General features: G+C 39.2%; 1 protein-coding gene across 9 annotated transcripts in view; it reads right to left on the bottom strand.

Annotated features, from left to right (window-relative positions):
- Positions 1-2,864: 2,864 nt before the first annotated feature.
- Positions 2,865-15,956, bottom strand: part of CDCA2 (cell division cycle associated 2) — a 51,690-nt gene continuing 38,598 nt past the window's right edge. For all 9 annotated transcript variants that reach the window (XM_027087898.1, XM_027087897.1, XM_027087901.1 and 6 more), the window contains exons 14-15: positions 9,157-9,325; positions 2,865-6,139 (exon numbers count right to left, since the gene is read on the bottom strand). In XM_027087898.1, coding sequence (XP_026943699.1) covers positions 4,935-6,139; positions 9,157-9,325 — 1,374 coding nt within the window. In that variant the 3' untranslated portion in view covers positions 2,865-4,934. The remainder of the gene's footprint in view (positions 6,140-9,156; positions 9,326-15,956) is intronic.

The following is a 15,956-nucleotide window of genomic DNA, read 5'->3' as shown; positions in this document are numbered from 1 at the left end:
ACTCATTTCATTTTCTTACTCGTATATATTACACAGTGGTCAAGAGGAGAATTTTTCTCAATGACTAAATCTTAGCATCTCAGGGTGACAATTTTAAATCATGAACCGTAGCAAACCCGTTTATATGAGAAGTTGGGCTGAGTGTATAGGTACCCCAAGAAAGTTGGTTTCCTGCCCATATTTCTGGTAGCTTATTATTACTGACTTTTTGCCCTAAATGATAATGTATGTCTGGGTGTAATTGTAGGCTCCACACAGAATTGGTTGGTCAATCTTTTGCTTCTACTGGCCTCCTCCTTCACAAAAAGAACTTTAAACAAAAACTATGACATAGATTCACAGTAAAGGGGAAGGCAAGCTTTCCTATAGTAATCAAGATGGTGTGATGCTGGTTTAAGAACAGACATAGAGATCAATAGAACAGAATCAAGTCCAGAGATAGACCTACACATACAAGGTCAACTGATTTCAACAGAGGTGCCACTGTAATTCAATAAGGAATGCAAAATCTTTTCAACAAATGGTGCTGAATGACTTCCACTAAAAAACCCAAAACAGGGGCTTCCCTGGTGGCGCAGTGGTTGAGAGTGCGCCTGCCGATGCAGGGGACGTGGGTTTGTGCCCTGGTCCGGGAGGATCCCATGTGCTGCGGAGCCGCTGGGCCTGTGAACCATGGCCGCTGAGCCTGCGCGTCCGGAGCCTGTGCTCCGCAACGGGAGAGGCCACAACAGTGAAAGGACCGTGTACCGCAAAAAAACAAAAAACCCAAAACAACTTCATCTCATACATTGTACAAAACTTAAAGTGGATCTAACACCTGAGAGCTAAAACTCTAAAACTTCTAGAAGAAATTCAGGAGAAAATCTTTGCACCCTAGAGTCAGTCAAAGATTTCTTAGGACACAAAAGTATGATCCATTAAAAAAAAAAAAAGGATAAATTAGACTACATCAAAATTAAAATCTGCTTTTCAAAAGACACTCTAGGAAAAAACACAAGCCACAGACTGGGGAAAAATATGTGCAAGATACATATCCAATAAAGAACTATATCCAAATATACACAGAACTCTTTCATCTCAAAAACAAGACAACAATATCAACAAAAGGAAACATAGGCAAGAGGTTTAAATGGATGCTTCAATGAAGAGGATGTAAGAATGGCAAATAAGCACAGGAAAACAAAGACGTTCAACATCATTCGTCATTAGGGAAATAACACACCAAAATCACACTGAGATACCACTGCACACCTACTAGAATGCCTACGAGGAACAAGGCCTTGACAACACCTTGTGATGATGAAATCATGGAGCAACTGAAACAATATGCTGCAGGTGAGGATGCAAACTGGTGCAGCTGCTATGGAAAAGCTTGGCAGTTTCATAGAAACTGAAACAGACCCCAGCCATGCGTCCCAGGAATCCCACTTCTAGGTATTTACCCAAGATAAAGGAAAACATGTGTCTATAAAAAAGATCCATATGTGAATGTTTATAGCAGCTTTATTTATAATAGCCAGAAAATAGAAACAACCCAAATATCCACCAATTGGTGAATGGATAAACTGTTGATACATCCATAAAAGGGAATACTACTTAGCAACAAACAGGAACCGATCACTTATACAACACGGATGAACCTCAAAAGCATTATGCGAAGTTTAAAAAGGCAGACACAAAAGGATACCCACTGTATGGTTCCATTTATATGACATTCTGGAAAAGGCAAGACTATAAGGATAGAACTCAGATGAGTGATTGTGAGGGGCTGGGGTTGGGGGAGAGGGACTGACTGCAAAGAGGCAGGACGAAACTTCTTTCCGGGTGATGAGGATGTTCTTACTCCTTGACTGGGGGCGGGGGGTGTCATGGTTACATTCAAACTGCTAGGCTTAAAAGGGTAAACTTTACTGTAGGTGAATGACACCTCAATAAACCTGACTTTAAAAAGGAAAAGGAAAACAACAGCTCTTTCAATACAAAGCACAAATCCGGCATTATTAAGTATTTCCTCCTTGTTATGCCAGGTCTACAGATGAAGTCTGGGCGTTGGGGGGTGGAGGCATTCAGTGAGAGAAAATGGAAGCAACGTGTTTGCCAGGTCAGATCCAGAGAAAAGAACCGAATAACCACTTAATTTTAATTTCAAGGAATTTATCTTACATCGTCACGCAGGCCCAGTGTGGCATAATTTTCAATTACAAAAAACTGGAGGCAACTAGCGTCCATCAGTAGGGAGATGGCTAACTACATCATAGATATCCAAATTATATCATTCTATGCAGGGGTTAAAAAGACTGCAATGGCACCAGGGCTCCCCAAAATGGTATTATGTTGAATAAAATTTTTAACTTGCAAAATGGAACATAGAGCGATCCCATTAGAAAACAGCAAAACCTATGTTTACACAGGCAAAGGGTCTGGAAGAGGTTTGCCTGCTGTTACTGGTGTTGACACCTAGAAAGGTGGGGAGAGAAAGGTGTAGCTGCAGGATGCTTGCATTCGGTGGGGGGAAGACACTTTTTCATTATGCACAGTTCTCTACTTTTTTCAGTAGACACATAGGACTTTTGTAATAAAAATGAGTGAAAATAAAAGTTAAGGGGAAGCACCCGTAGCAACAGTGAAGCGCTGCCCTGGTTTAAGGTAGTGCACACAGGATGAGAACTTCAGATGTCATGCTGCCATCTTCTGGAACAAGCAAGAATCTATGGGAGCAGGAAAAGATAAAAGTAGAAGCCATTCTAAGGCAAAATGTCAAGGGTTACTGCGGTAGAAAAGATAAGGCAAATTTTTGATTTAGCCATTAATGAAAAGAAACAGTTAAAAACACACAAGCATGATGACATACAGGAATCATTAACTTTTCACAAATTTTATGATACAAATGAGATGGTGGATAAAACTACCTCCAAGTTGTTTTGATTTCTCAAGACTTCTTTTTAGGAAAACAGCCCATTTGTTATTTACAGATAGCAACAAAATATTCATAGTGAAATATTTTAAAACGAATAGAACTTGTAAAGTGTTTATCTTTCTAACTGCAGATACTTGAAAATGAGAACAATTTTACATTGGAAAAACCAAGCCAAAAAAAATCACAACCAAAAAAAATCACAGACCAAAATGTCTCCTTCATCCTCACTAGCACTTTTTGGGAAATAAAACAAAGCACGTGAAATTCTGAAAATTCAAATACAATTGAGATCATATACAGTAAAAACGGTAGAAAATAACAGTAATTTTAACCTTCCTATGAACAAACAACAAAAAATTTTTAAAAAACAAAACCCTCTAATATTGTATGTTTCTGAAAGTTTTTTTTTTTTTTTTTTAATGACCAAAACCAAAAAGCTTCATAAGAAGTTTTTTTTTTTTGGTTTGTTTTCAGTGGTAGACATTTGCCAACCGTACCAAACTATAAATGGGGAGAAAAGCCCATAAATAATTTACGTGTAAAGATAAAAGAATTTTTTAAACAATCCACCCTTTAGCAGGAGAAATTGGGGATCACTTTGAGTGTTAATGTAAAATACATTAGTCTTTAGCAGCAGGAGTTCCAGACCTATTGGTGCCAAGAAGGTAACAAATAGTCTCTATCTAAGGCAGGGGAAATGGGCGCCCAGCAGGAGCTTTCTTCCCTGTTGTGTTATTTATAGAGAGCCCTATTTGTTAACATGTTTCTGCTATCACAGGAGTAGGAGAGTTTAATGATTTAAAGGATTTCAAAGACAATTGTTTAATGATACAATGATTTACTTGCATTCACAAATTCTAAAAATATAGCAATTTAGATTTTCAAACCGCTGTCACCAAAACTGTGATAGGATATACTGCTGAAGCTTAACTGGACAAACCAAAACAAGTACTAGCTCTTGGTATGGTGAAATAAAAAGTCAGAAAGGCTGGAAAATGCCATGCTAAAAAAGAAATCAGCAACCTACCACCATGCTTCATGTTAGTAAACCAATTTGTTAGGGTCTTTTAAGTGAGTTTCTGGATTTTTTTTTTTTAATGGAAAACCATGAATTCAATCCCAAATTACCTGTGACTAATCTGAATGATCTGGGAGATGAGTCTTCAACTAGACCGCTTATAATTTCACCAAAAACCAAACCCCTACTTCCTACCCCACAAAGCATACAAGAGTGTTGTGTGAAGGTCAAAATGCTTTCATGTTAATTATTTCTAAATTATATATTCACTTTATAATGACAGATTTGCAATATTCTGGTTATTGAAAGAATTTTCCAAAATCCCATGTTTAAGATTTGATTTTAATCTATTAAAATAAAATTTTTATTTGAGACAAAGTATATTATTAAAGCTTCTCTTAACTTTAATCCCAAAGGGAAAAAAACAAATTTTATCATTTCCATCTTTCCTACTTGTTAAAATTTTTAACCTATTTTTTGGGGGCAATCTTTTAAAATAAAAACATACCTCACCCCACTTTCTTTAACAGTTTCAACCTTATATTACCTTCAATTTTCATAAAGTTACATTAATTCTAACAATTTGTTAAAGACCAAAACAAAACACTCTTCTCATCCAGATATAACAAGTCAATTCTAAAAGCTGCTTTTTTTACAACAGAAACTCTAAACCTTCAGTGATAAATATGTACTAACATGAAATAAAACTTAAGAGACATGCTGTTAGGTCTAAAAGCAATCCTTTTTAACAGAATACCAATAAAGCTTTTATCATTTGTGGGGAGAACATGTTTAATACAACGCTTTCAGTTTGAAAGATGGAGAAATTCACTTATTTCTACTTAAAAGTAGGTTCTACTCAAATAATTTTATTTGAAACTTTTAAAACACTGAGGTTGAACAAAGGATGGGAACTTGGATGAAAGAATCTTTCAGGCATGAATGGTTGGTTACCTTCTCTCTTGCCAAAACGTTCTGCAGGGAATGTCAGTTACTGCTTTAGTTCTCTGATATGTCCGATTCTCCCGAAGTCACTTGGAGAGCTTCCTTCTGGTTGAGAAAGGTGGTTCTTTTGTAGCCTCTCGACTGGGTGGTGTTTTTAGGATCTGCAAGTGTAGATGTACAAAAGCTCTTCCGTCTCCTCCCAGGTAAACTGGCAGCAGCAGCAGCAAAGCCCTCACTGTTTTCTTTACCTGGTGTGGAGGGCAGCACACAAGGTTTTTGCCTGGAGGACCCGTTCTCAAATCTTCTGCTGTCAAATGTACCTATTGTTCTCCTCTTGGTTCTTTGGGAAATGCCGGAAGCGGGAGGCAATGGAAGGGAAATCCACACAAGCCCTTCACTTTCCAAACCTTTTTGTAGCCTTGTGCTGCGTCTTACTTTGGTTTCACTCTTTGTTCTCTGAAAGGTTTGCTCAATGGAGTCAGATAAATCTTTATACAGTTGTGAATTTTCTAAACTAATTTCTACAGAGCTGCTCACACTGTAGGAAGGTTTGGGATTCTCGATTTTTTCCAAATGTAAACTTGGCCCATCAGAACAAGCCATGGACTGTCTTCTGTATTTCCTTTCTCTGTAACTCACACCACGACTACTTGCTATGGAGTTTCTTCCCAAATCCTCACCTTGACTTTGACTTTCTTTCAAGTGGTCAATTAAGACATCTTCTGAACAATCACATTCTTTTTGTGAGTCGGGCATTAAATGCTTGGCCTGCAGTTTTCCTTCTGGAACGACTAAGAAGTCATCCTGGTTTTCACATTTGATGTTTATATCTTCTGAGATTTTAAAGATTTGAAAAAGGTTTTCCATATTTTGACCAGCAGCAGTAAGTTCTTGGGGCTGCATGGTAAAATCAGGTTTTGGATTGTCTGATACAATGGGTGTTTCAGTCACAGAAGGACAAGAAATATGGCTGTTTTCATTCTCAGTCTCAGTTTTTAGTTCGTTTTCACTTTCCAACTTAATTGCTGCTTTTGGAATATTTTTGTTTTCATTAATTTCTATAGTACTTGTATTTGAACCTTGCTCAAAAGTAGCATTAATAAGTGATGAAGAACTTTTCATGTCAGAGCTGCAGAATTCAGACACATCGTATTTATTAAAGCCTCGAACCATCTGCCAATCCTCTGGGTTCTGGGGGAAAATATTATTTCTCTTCAGAAGCTTCACTTCTTCAAGTTCCTCATTTGAGTTGAAATCATCTATGGGCATGTAAATAAGTTTAAATCGAATTAAAAAGTAACAGTGGAAATAAACTTTCACAAATCAAACAGGTGTCAAATTGTATTCTGTGTGTCAAGCTTTCAAAGAAATCGCCAAGACCTACAAATGCTACCCTGTACTTGTCCCCATCTGTCATCGTTCTTTCTCTTTCAGTTCTTCCTCACCCCACAGGTTAAGAAAATATGTACTTAATGCATGAATTAATAAAGCATATAACCTGAGACCATGGAAATGAGAACTGTATCTGAAATTGCTTCCTCTACTCTAATGTGCTTCCCATTCTAAAGGTCAATTAGCATGAGGCAGACACACTTCCTATCTCCCAAAAAATGAATTACTGAAAATCGGCAACATCATGCTTCTGAAACTTTTCCATCAATGTTCCCCCTTGAAATAGAAGAGAGAAAACTTGGAATTCTGGGGAATTTGAGGACTTAGCTAAAAAGGTACTTCTGAAGACACTCAAGTCTTATGCCCAGTGTTTAAAAAATTAACATTAAACTGCACCAAACTCTCAAATAGAGCCCTGGTTCCTTCAATATTCTAGAAATCTCTCCCTTTCCCTGCCAATCTCTGAATATAATTCACCCTCCAGGAAGACACGCCATGTGGGCCCTGCCATGTGTTTCTGGCACACGGTGTCACATCACAGGTGAAAAACACATCATCAAGGTTTTAAAGTCACATAACACAGCCTAAGTGAATCTAGGCTTTATGAGTTCTAAATCTCAGTACTATTAGAAGCCATCTGTCTGGTTATCTCACATAATAAAGTTTTTAATTGGTCAGTCAAAGGAGTATAAAAATGTTTTAAACAAAATAAAAACTGAAAGATAGGGCTTCTCTGGTGGCGCAGCTGTTGAGAGTCCGCCTGCCGATGCAGGGGACACGGGTTCGTGCCCCAGTCCAGGAAGATTCCACATGCTGCAGAGCGGCTGGGCCCATGAGCCATGGCCGCTGAGCCTGCGTGTCCGGAGCCTGTGCTCCGCAATGGGAGAGACCACAACAGTGAGAGGCCCGCGTACCGCAAAAAAAAAATAATAATAATAAAAAAATAAAGACTATTTAAAAAAAAAAACTGAAAGATAAAACATAAGCTGAGCCAAAAATCTACAAAAAACGTTTCAGTGTGAAAAGGTATATATACATCCGGGATTTGGGTACTTACAATCATGTCACAGAAAGCTAGAGATTAACATAGGGCAGGGGGCTCTTGGTATCAACCAACCAATATGTCAACTGGGCTCTTTATACAACTTTAAAAATTGATATTCGTGTATTTTTCGTGAAATTAACATACTAGAAAAGGAAGGTAGGGGAAAGGGATGGAGGGAGGAAGAGAGAAATAGAGAGGAAAGAAGGGAGAGAGAGAACGACTTTAGACCCTCATAGCAGATGAAACCATTGGTTACTGATAAAAAGTGTTTCATGTATTTTTGAAAAGAAATTCTCTAATAAGACGCAAGATGTAAAATATACACTAACAGTCATTGTTCAAGTATCTTTGGAAAAAAGGAAACTGTTAGGAACTACAGATATAACGAAAATAAGTCTCAAGGGAAAGGCAACTCGCAGGGGAGGAAGGTGGACAGATCGTTATAAACCAGGTGGTAAAGGTGTAAGGTGAACAAAGAGTTTTCCTGGAAAGGCAGCCAGCATGGCTAAATCCTAAAGGCTAAGCAGCATCAGGCCAGATTTAAAAGAGGTGAGGTGGCCGACGTCCTGTCCCACGATGTAGCACAGAAAGAGGCTAGGGCAGGACAGCTCCACCTCTGCTGGAGCCCCGGGGCCGGAGGAATATGTCTATGTGGGGTGGCCGTGTGTTTGTTTAAACTTTTGGGCGTTCCTGAAATAACAAGTAGGCAGAGGCCAAGAGTCTATAATGGCATGTACCATATTCGTCCTCGAATCTATGATAGATCCTACGTGCTATGCTGCAAATGGGATGCAGGCTATAAATATGTGGTGATTGACAAAGGCAGCTATCTTAAGAATGATTACATACAAAATTCACACACGAAATGAACACATACTCCAGCTTTTCAGCATGATTTAGTCAATTTAAACTCAAGCATTACCAACCAGATGCAACTCCAATCCAATTTTTGTCTAATCAGGATACCAACAGACTTAATCTTCCTTTTAAACAAAATTTTCCAAGTAATCAAGTTCAATTTATAAATGTTATTTCTAGAAGATGCTTAGCAGTGCCAACTCTACTGAAACATCAGAGGGCAAGGTTTTTTTGTTTTATTTTATTTATTTATTTAAATGTTGAGCCTTCTTTTAATTTATTTATTTTTCTTTTTGGCTGTGTTGGGTCTTTGTTTCTGTGCAAGGGCTTTCTCTAGTTGTGGCAAGAGGGGGCCATTCTTCATCACGGTGCGCGGGCGTCTCACTGTCGTGGCCTCTCTTGTTGCGGAGCACAGGCTCCAGACACACAGGCTCAGTAGTTGTGGCTCACGGGCCTAGTTGCTCCGCGGCATGTGGGATCTTCCCAGACCAGGGCTCGAACCCGTGTCCCCTGCATTAGCAGGCAAATTCTCAACCACTGTGCCACCAGGGAAGCCCTTAATTTTTATTCTTAATCCATAGAAGATATACCTATTACTGAGCCATCACCTTGTTGACTTTTAGTGATGGATTACAACACCAAACAATTCATTTTACTTTACCAAAACACTTTAAAAAGCAAAAAGAAACAGGGTGAAAGGAAATTCTTTCCCCTAAAATTATATGTAATATTTTGTGCCTGAGTTTTTCTGAGGGGAGGATCCAGAGTGTCCAACAGGTTCTGAAAAGGGTCTAGGTGAAAGTTACAAACGACAGCTTCTTTAACTTAAAATTCTTGTGGGAATAGGAGGGAAAGTTGCTATTTTAAATTTATGTACTCTTTACACAAGGAATGGGAAGAAGGGAAAAAAGAGAGTGAAATAGCAACAAAGAGGGAGGAGAGAAGAGATACAATATCGACAACAGGAAAAGGCCAGGCTACCTGAACACATCCTCCAGATGCTTGGAACCAGCGGCGTCTCAGATGCCTCAGGCAGCTCAGGAATAGGGCTCAGGAGTGGCTTCTTAGACGCCATGTCTCTTTCCCCATATAAAGACTTCTGAACACTTTTTTTCTTTCCCTTTGCTTTCTTCCTTCTGCTTTTTAAAACCTGAGAAAATGTATTAAAACACTGTAACTGAGAAAGATGTAGCTCCATGTACAATGTTGACTCAAACTAATTTTTACAAAAAAAACCTTAAAGACTAGTTATTCCATTCAAAATTGTAGGAATCTCAGTCAGGGCTAAAGGGCTAGGTAGCTTACACAAAGTCAAATAAAATATGAAACAGAACTCAATTTACAAATTGTAGACTAATGGTCTATATTTCCACAAAGCATTTGCCAGAGTAAGTTCTGGGTAAGTGAAAAATAGGTGAGATGTTGTAGAACTGGACAGACTTAAGACATGAGGAATTTGTAACTAGGATGTGGTTACGATGACTCAGGATTAACCTAGAATGAGTTATCTATTGGAAACTAGGGGAGACTGTTTTCTGTTCCTAGATCTGGATGAAGAAACCACAGGTGTGTACATAAAATTTGAAGATAACCCAAAGCTGCTTCAAACAACAGGTGATCTAATCAAGATGAAAATGACTAGGTCAAAATAAGATGGAGTTTAATAAGCACAAGTAGAAGATGAGGGACAGAGGTTTGGTAATAACTGATGGAAAACATAGGTTTCTGTAAAAATTAAAACTGTTTTAATAACATCTGGAATGCAGTATTCAATTCAATTCTGACTGCATGTCAGTAACTGAGCACTCATGTTCTATGTTAAAAAAAAGTTTCATATGGAGAGGTCTTGAGGGAAACTCAAACACTGTATTGAAATAATAGGTTGTTATGAGCAAAAATGAAATATATTCAACGTCCTAATATTGGAAAGAACCAGATTTTAGGTCAACATAAGGAACACACTGTTAACAATTACAGCTTCTGGAAGATGGTATCCATTCAAAGAGTTACTGAGAAACTGCTATGTGCAGGTAATAATTTGCTAGGTATGAGATATAAAAACAAACAGGAAGTGGCCTTTAGGGAACTCTTGGTCTAATTTTAATACATACAGACCAGGACAGGCTCTACACAGATTGAGAACACAGAGACCTGGCCTACGGGAGGTTTTCAAGACAGGCTCCACAGGAAATGGAATGTCTAGGCCAAGTCTTCCAACAAGTGAGAATTGTTTTGGTTGAGGATGACAGTGGCACAGAAGGGCTTTTCAAAGGAAAGAGAATGGCATACGGAACAGGTCCAAGGGAGGTGGCACAGAGCAAAGGCGGAACTGCAATTAGCTGTACGTGGTCAGTGAACCCACAGAGAAGTGGCAGAAGAGGCCAACAAAGCAAGCAGGGCCCTTCTCTGCAATAAGTATGAGCCTGACAGCCACGAGGGTTCACCACGTGGTGATTTAGAGAGTGATATCTGAGTTTGCATTTAAGAAAGATCGTTTGGGTGACAGCACAGAAACTAATGGTGTGGAAGATATTCAAGAGCACAGAAGTGGCACAAAACTGTAAGTTCCTTGAGATATTTATAGATATCCTGTAAAAACAAAACAAGAAAAAACATTCCATGGAAAAATAATTTTAGAACTGTACAAGATAAATGTTCCTCTTAGTGATTTACAATATACCCTTAACGTTAAATCCTCTAAGAAGTCCTCGGTATAAATAACCTCTATATATGTTAGAAAAATGCTGGGCTAAATATTTTTCCACGAAACATTTTTTTCAGGGAACATCTGTTGACTTCCAAGAAACAGTTGGGAAAATAACAGCATGGACAATGTAAATGGAAGCAAAGAGAAAAATCTTGACTTGGGCTCCACAGATGAACTGCAAGAGAGAAACATTTGGCTTCGTGTTAGTCACCTTCGGTTCAAATCCTGACCCTGCCACTTTATGGCTTTATAATCTTAGGCAAGTTACTTCACCTCTCTGTACCTCATTCTTCTCATCTGCAAAATGGGAACCACAAAAGCACATACCACAGAAAGTTGTGGTGAGTATTAAATATGTTAATATATGTGAAATGGGTAAAGTATGGCTTGATTGATGGTAAGGACTATGTGTTAGCTATTCTTTTTCTTTAAAATTCCTTCTTACTATTTTGAGTATTGATACGGAGAAAAATATTTTTAATACTAAATTATGCTCTTAGTATTACTGTGTGACCCAGGCCCTAGTAGGTTGGTTAATATACTATGATCAATGTCATCAGGTTATAACCTCCAGAACAGTTTCTGATTCATAGCTCAGGTAAATACCCTTTTAGCAGGATTTTGGAAACCTCTGTTTACCTGAACTGCAAAAGCACCTGCAACAGCACCTGGCACTTAGTGGCTTCTCAACAAACATACGTGAACAAATGAATGAATGATTGTGAAAAAAATGGTACAAACTTCATAAAATCTGCTAACCATGATGAAAGATTAATAATATTTTTTTCATGGTCATGGGCCAGGAGGACACCACCCAAAAAGAAAAAAGATGAAAGCACCTGTGGTCTGTCATGAAAATATATCTAGCAACGCTTATCTTATCCACGAGAAGGTTGCATCTGCAAAGGCTAGAACCTTATCAACCTTATTGGAGTAAAATTTGAATTTACTCCAATACAAAAAGCCTTGCTGAGACTGTAATAAACAAGAGAAGCCATGTGTGATCTAGAAATAATGAGACTGGTTTATGACTTGGAGGAGACAAAGGACAACTGAAGATATTATACCTAAAAGGTTTCTATTTACTCCCAAATCACCAGTATTTCTTCTCATACAGTGGAGGAGGTCATGCAACAGAAGTAAATGCTTACTTCTCGTGTTATTTTCACAATTAAGTCAAACTGTTTTCTGAGAGTAGCTTTAAAATTATTTAAAAATAATGAATGTACATGGCAACACATCAAACTGAACAGGAAAGCTTCTGGTGAAAAGCAAACATTTCCCTGTCCCTGCCATTCACTTATTTAATGGTCCATTTTTAGTTCTTGTGGCTGGCTCCATCTCTCTAAATAAGGGGCTGAGATTGCTGTATTCTTTTTTAAATATATATATATACTTATTTATTTATTTTTGGCTGCATTGGGTCTTCGTTGCTGCGCATGGGCTTTTTCTAGCTGCGGCGAGCGGGGTCTACTCTTCGTTGCAGTGCACGGGCTTCCCATTGCATTGGCTTCTCTTGTTGTGGAGCACGGGCTCTAGGCACACCGGCTTCAGTAGTTGTGGCTCACGGGCTCTAGAGTGCAGGCTCAGTAGTTGTGGTGCACGGGCTCAGCTGTTCCGCAGCATGTGGGATCTTCCCAGACCAGGGCTCGAACCCGTGTCCCCTGCATTGGCAGGTGGATTCCCAACCAATGCGTCACCAGGGAAGCCCCAGATTGCTGTATTTTTAATGTTTAATAACAGAAAATTTCCAACACCCCAAAAATAGAATAGTATCTTGAACCCCACATACCCAACAATTAGCTCTTATAATTACTAACACATGGAAATCATGATTCATATATAAGCCCCTTCCCTCAGATTATTTTAAAGCAAATCCCAGACATTACATCATCTCATCTAAAGATCCTACAGTATCTCTAAGAGATAAGGACTTCGTTTTTTTTTCCACCAAAAAAGTGAAACATTTTATTACCTGGCATTGTATTTTTTTTTATTATTATTTTTTTTGCTGTACGCGGGCCTCTCACTGTTGTGGCCTCTCCCATTGTGGAGCACAGGCTCCGGACGCGCAGGCTCAGTGGCCATGGCTCACGGGCCTAGCTGCTCCGTGACATGTGGGATCTTCCCAGACCGGGGCATGAAACCGTGTCCCCTGCATTAGCAGGCGGACTCTCAACCATTGCGCCACCAGGGAAGCCCTGGCATTGTATTTTACTGATTTTTTTCCTCTTTTACAGTGGAGTTTTATTTCTTTTCCAGCTTTGAGATATAATTGACATATAACAGCATGTAAGTTTAAGGTATACAAGGTAATGACTTGAGATAGACAGATATATAGTGAAATGATTACTTTTTTCTTTTTATAACAATGACAAATACTAGTCAGCAATAAAAGGAACTATTGATACACACAAATCTGGACAAATCTCCAGAGAATGCTGCTGAGTGAAAAAAGCCAGTCCCAAAAGGTTACACAGTGTGTGATTCCACTTACAAAATATTCTTGAAATGACAAAATGAAAGAAATGGAGAACAGATTAGTGGTTGCCACGGGTTAAGGTGGGGGTTGACAGTGGGAAGTGGACACAGCTGCAGACCAGAAGAGATCTTTGCAGCGCTGGAAATGTCCTGCATCTCGACTGTATTTTGATATTGTACTACTGTGATACTGTATAATGGTTTTACAAGATGTCACCATTGTGGGGAGCTGGGCAAAGGGTGCTGGGATCTTTCTAATTCTTCTTGCAATAGAATGCATCTCGAAAACAATATCAAAATAAAAATTTAGATGCAAAAACAATGACAGGCAGTTTTCCCTAATATTTCCTCAGAGTTCAAACTTCTCTAATTTGTCCCTAACTGTCTTTTTACAATTGTTCAAGTCAGGATCCCAACAAGGTCTCCACACATGCCACTTGGTTGATGGATTTCCTTTGATCTATGGCTCTTTTTTCCCCCTTGTTATTTGGTGAATGTTCTGAGGCATTTATCCTGTAGTAGCTGAGAAGCTCTGGATTTGGGTAACTGCAATCATGTGTGTTTTTATGTTCCTCCACCCCCTGGTATTTCCTATCCACTGGTCATTAGATCCAGGCTTGATTCAATTCAGCTTTCATGCTTGTTGGAAAGACCATCTCATGGAAGATTATCGAGGTCCTCACTGCACCAGGAGGCTCATATTCTCTCCTGGTGTGGTGTTATGAATGGCCAGTGCTCTCAGGTGTCCAGTCCCATCCATCCATTACCTTTGGCTCCCCCGTTGGCTTCTACCTAACATCCAACAGCTTTTGTGAACAGGTCTTTTTGATTAGTGAGAATTCTTCGATAAAGAATCTTCCCTTATCAGTTATTTGTTTACTTGAAATAGAGCTCAAATTTTATTTTCCACTTTCCAAGAAAAACAAAAACCCTGAAAATAAAGGAGTTGATGCCCTAGACAGTTTCTAAGGTGGCCTTTAAGTTTTGCTGTTAGTTTTTAATTATGAGGAAATTGGTTTTTCATATTTGATGCCAGTGTTTTAATCCATTGCAATCGTTATCTCTGATGGTCACACTGTCCTATCTTTGGTCAGCGGAAGCCCCTTTGGAATGATTTTGTGTCCTTTAACGTGGCTTCCTTGCTCGCACACTGGTCCAGACCTGGGCTCATTTTCTACTTTTGCCGTTGTAAATCTGAAAGCAGCCATTTCACTAAGGTAACGCTGATCCCTTTTAGTTGAAATGGTAGAGATGGTAACATAGGTACAAAGGATGCTCAGTGCTTCTATGCCTACCAACAGACAGAGCTAGAAAATTATTTTAAATGGGTAAAAGCACGTGTTCATGATATTTCCAATTCAAATTTAGCCTAACAAGGTTTTGAATTTGATTTCAATTTTATCTTGTCTCTAGTGAAGAGTCTTGATTCCTAATGACAGTAAAAAACATCCCCACAAAACCCTGCTTACTTGATTCATTCTAGATTGAATTCTTCTATCAGTGAGTATTTCATAACTGTTTAAACTTTTTGTGCAGTTATTTTTGTCCTTAGGATACATCCCATTTGGACTTTTCAAACTTCTGATTTGAAAAAACTCTATGAGGTTAAGCCACCGACTTGATATAGTCACATGTTTCATTTTGTTTTCAATTTTTTTAAATTGAGCTATAATGGTTCCATAGTCACGCAGAACATTTACACAGTTCAAAGTCAAAAGTAAAAAACACATTCAAGGAAATCTAGCCTTCATTCCTTTCTGTTCCCTCCTCTGTCTCTTCTCCTGACAGGTAACCAGGTTTTATTTTGTCTTTGGCCTATTCTCCCCCTTTTTTTGTAGTGTTTAAGATTATATATATGTGTATTGATATATACATTTTTTTTTTTTCCTGCAGTACGCGGGCCCTCTGGTTGCAGAGCACAGGCTCCGGACGCGCAGGCTCAGTGGCCATGGCTCACGGGCCCAGCCGCTCTGCGGCATGTGGGATCTTCCCGGACCGGGGCATGAACCCGTGTCCCCTGCATCGGCAGGCGGACTCTCAACCACTGCGCCACCAGGGAAGCCCGATATATACCTTTTTTTAAATGCTCCCTACTTCCTTAGATAAAAGGTAACATATGAGTTTGCCATATTAGCTGCCATAACAAAACACCAGAGGCTGGGTGGCTTAAACAATATTAATTTATCTTCTCACAATTCTGGAGGCAGTAAGTCCAAGATGGAGGTGCTGACAGGACTGGTCTCCCCTGAGGCCTCTCCCATGCGCATACAGATGGCCACTCTCCTGCTGCCTCTTCTCCCTGTCTGTGCCCCCCCAGGCGTCACCCTTTGTGTCCAAATTTCCTCTTATAAGGACACCAATCAGATTGGACTGGGGCTAGGAACCACCTAAGGGCCACATTTATTAACCTAATCACCTCTGAGGAGGCCCTATCTCCAAACACAGTCACATTCTGAGATACTGGGGTGTCGGCTCCAACGTATGCCTTCTGAGAACACAATTTATCCCACACCAGGTAGCTTACAACTTGTTTTTTCTCACTTAACAGTAAATACATCCTAGCATCACTGCATAGCGGTTTGGATCGTTTCTC

Source organism: Aethalodelphis obliquidens, unplaced genomic scaffold, assembly GCF_003676395.1.
Source record: "Aethalodelphis obliquidens isolate GAN/ISIS:26980383/991018 unplaced genomic scaffold, ASM367639v1 scaffold61, whole genome shotgun sequence".
In the NCBI taxonomy this organism is placed as follows: Eukaryota; Metazoa; Chordata; class Mammalia; order Artiodactyla; family Delphinidae; genus Aethalodelphis; species Aethalodelphis obliquidens.
Note: the sequence above shows the minus strand (reverse complement) of the source record. Positions and strands in the feature narration are given on the sequence as shown.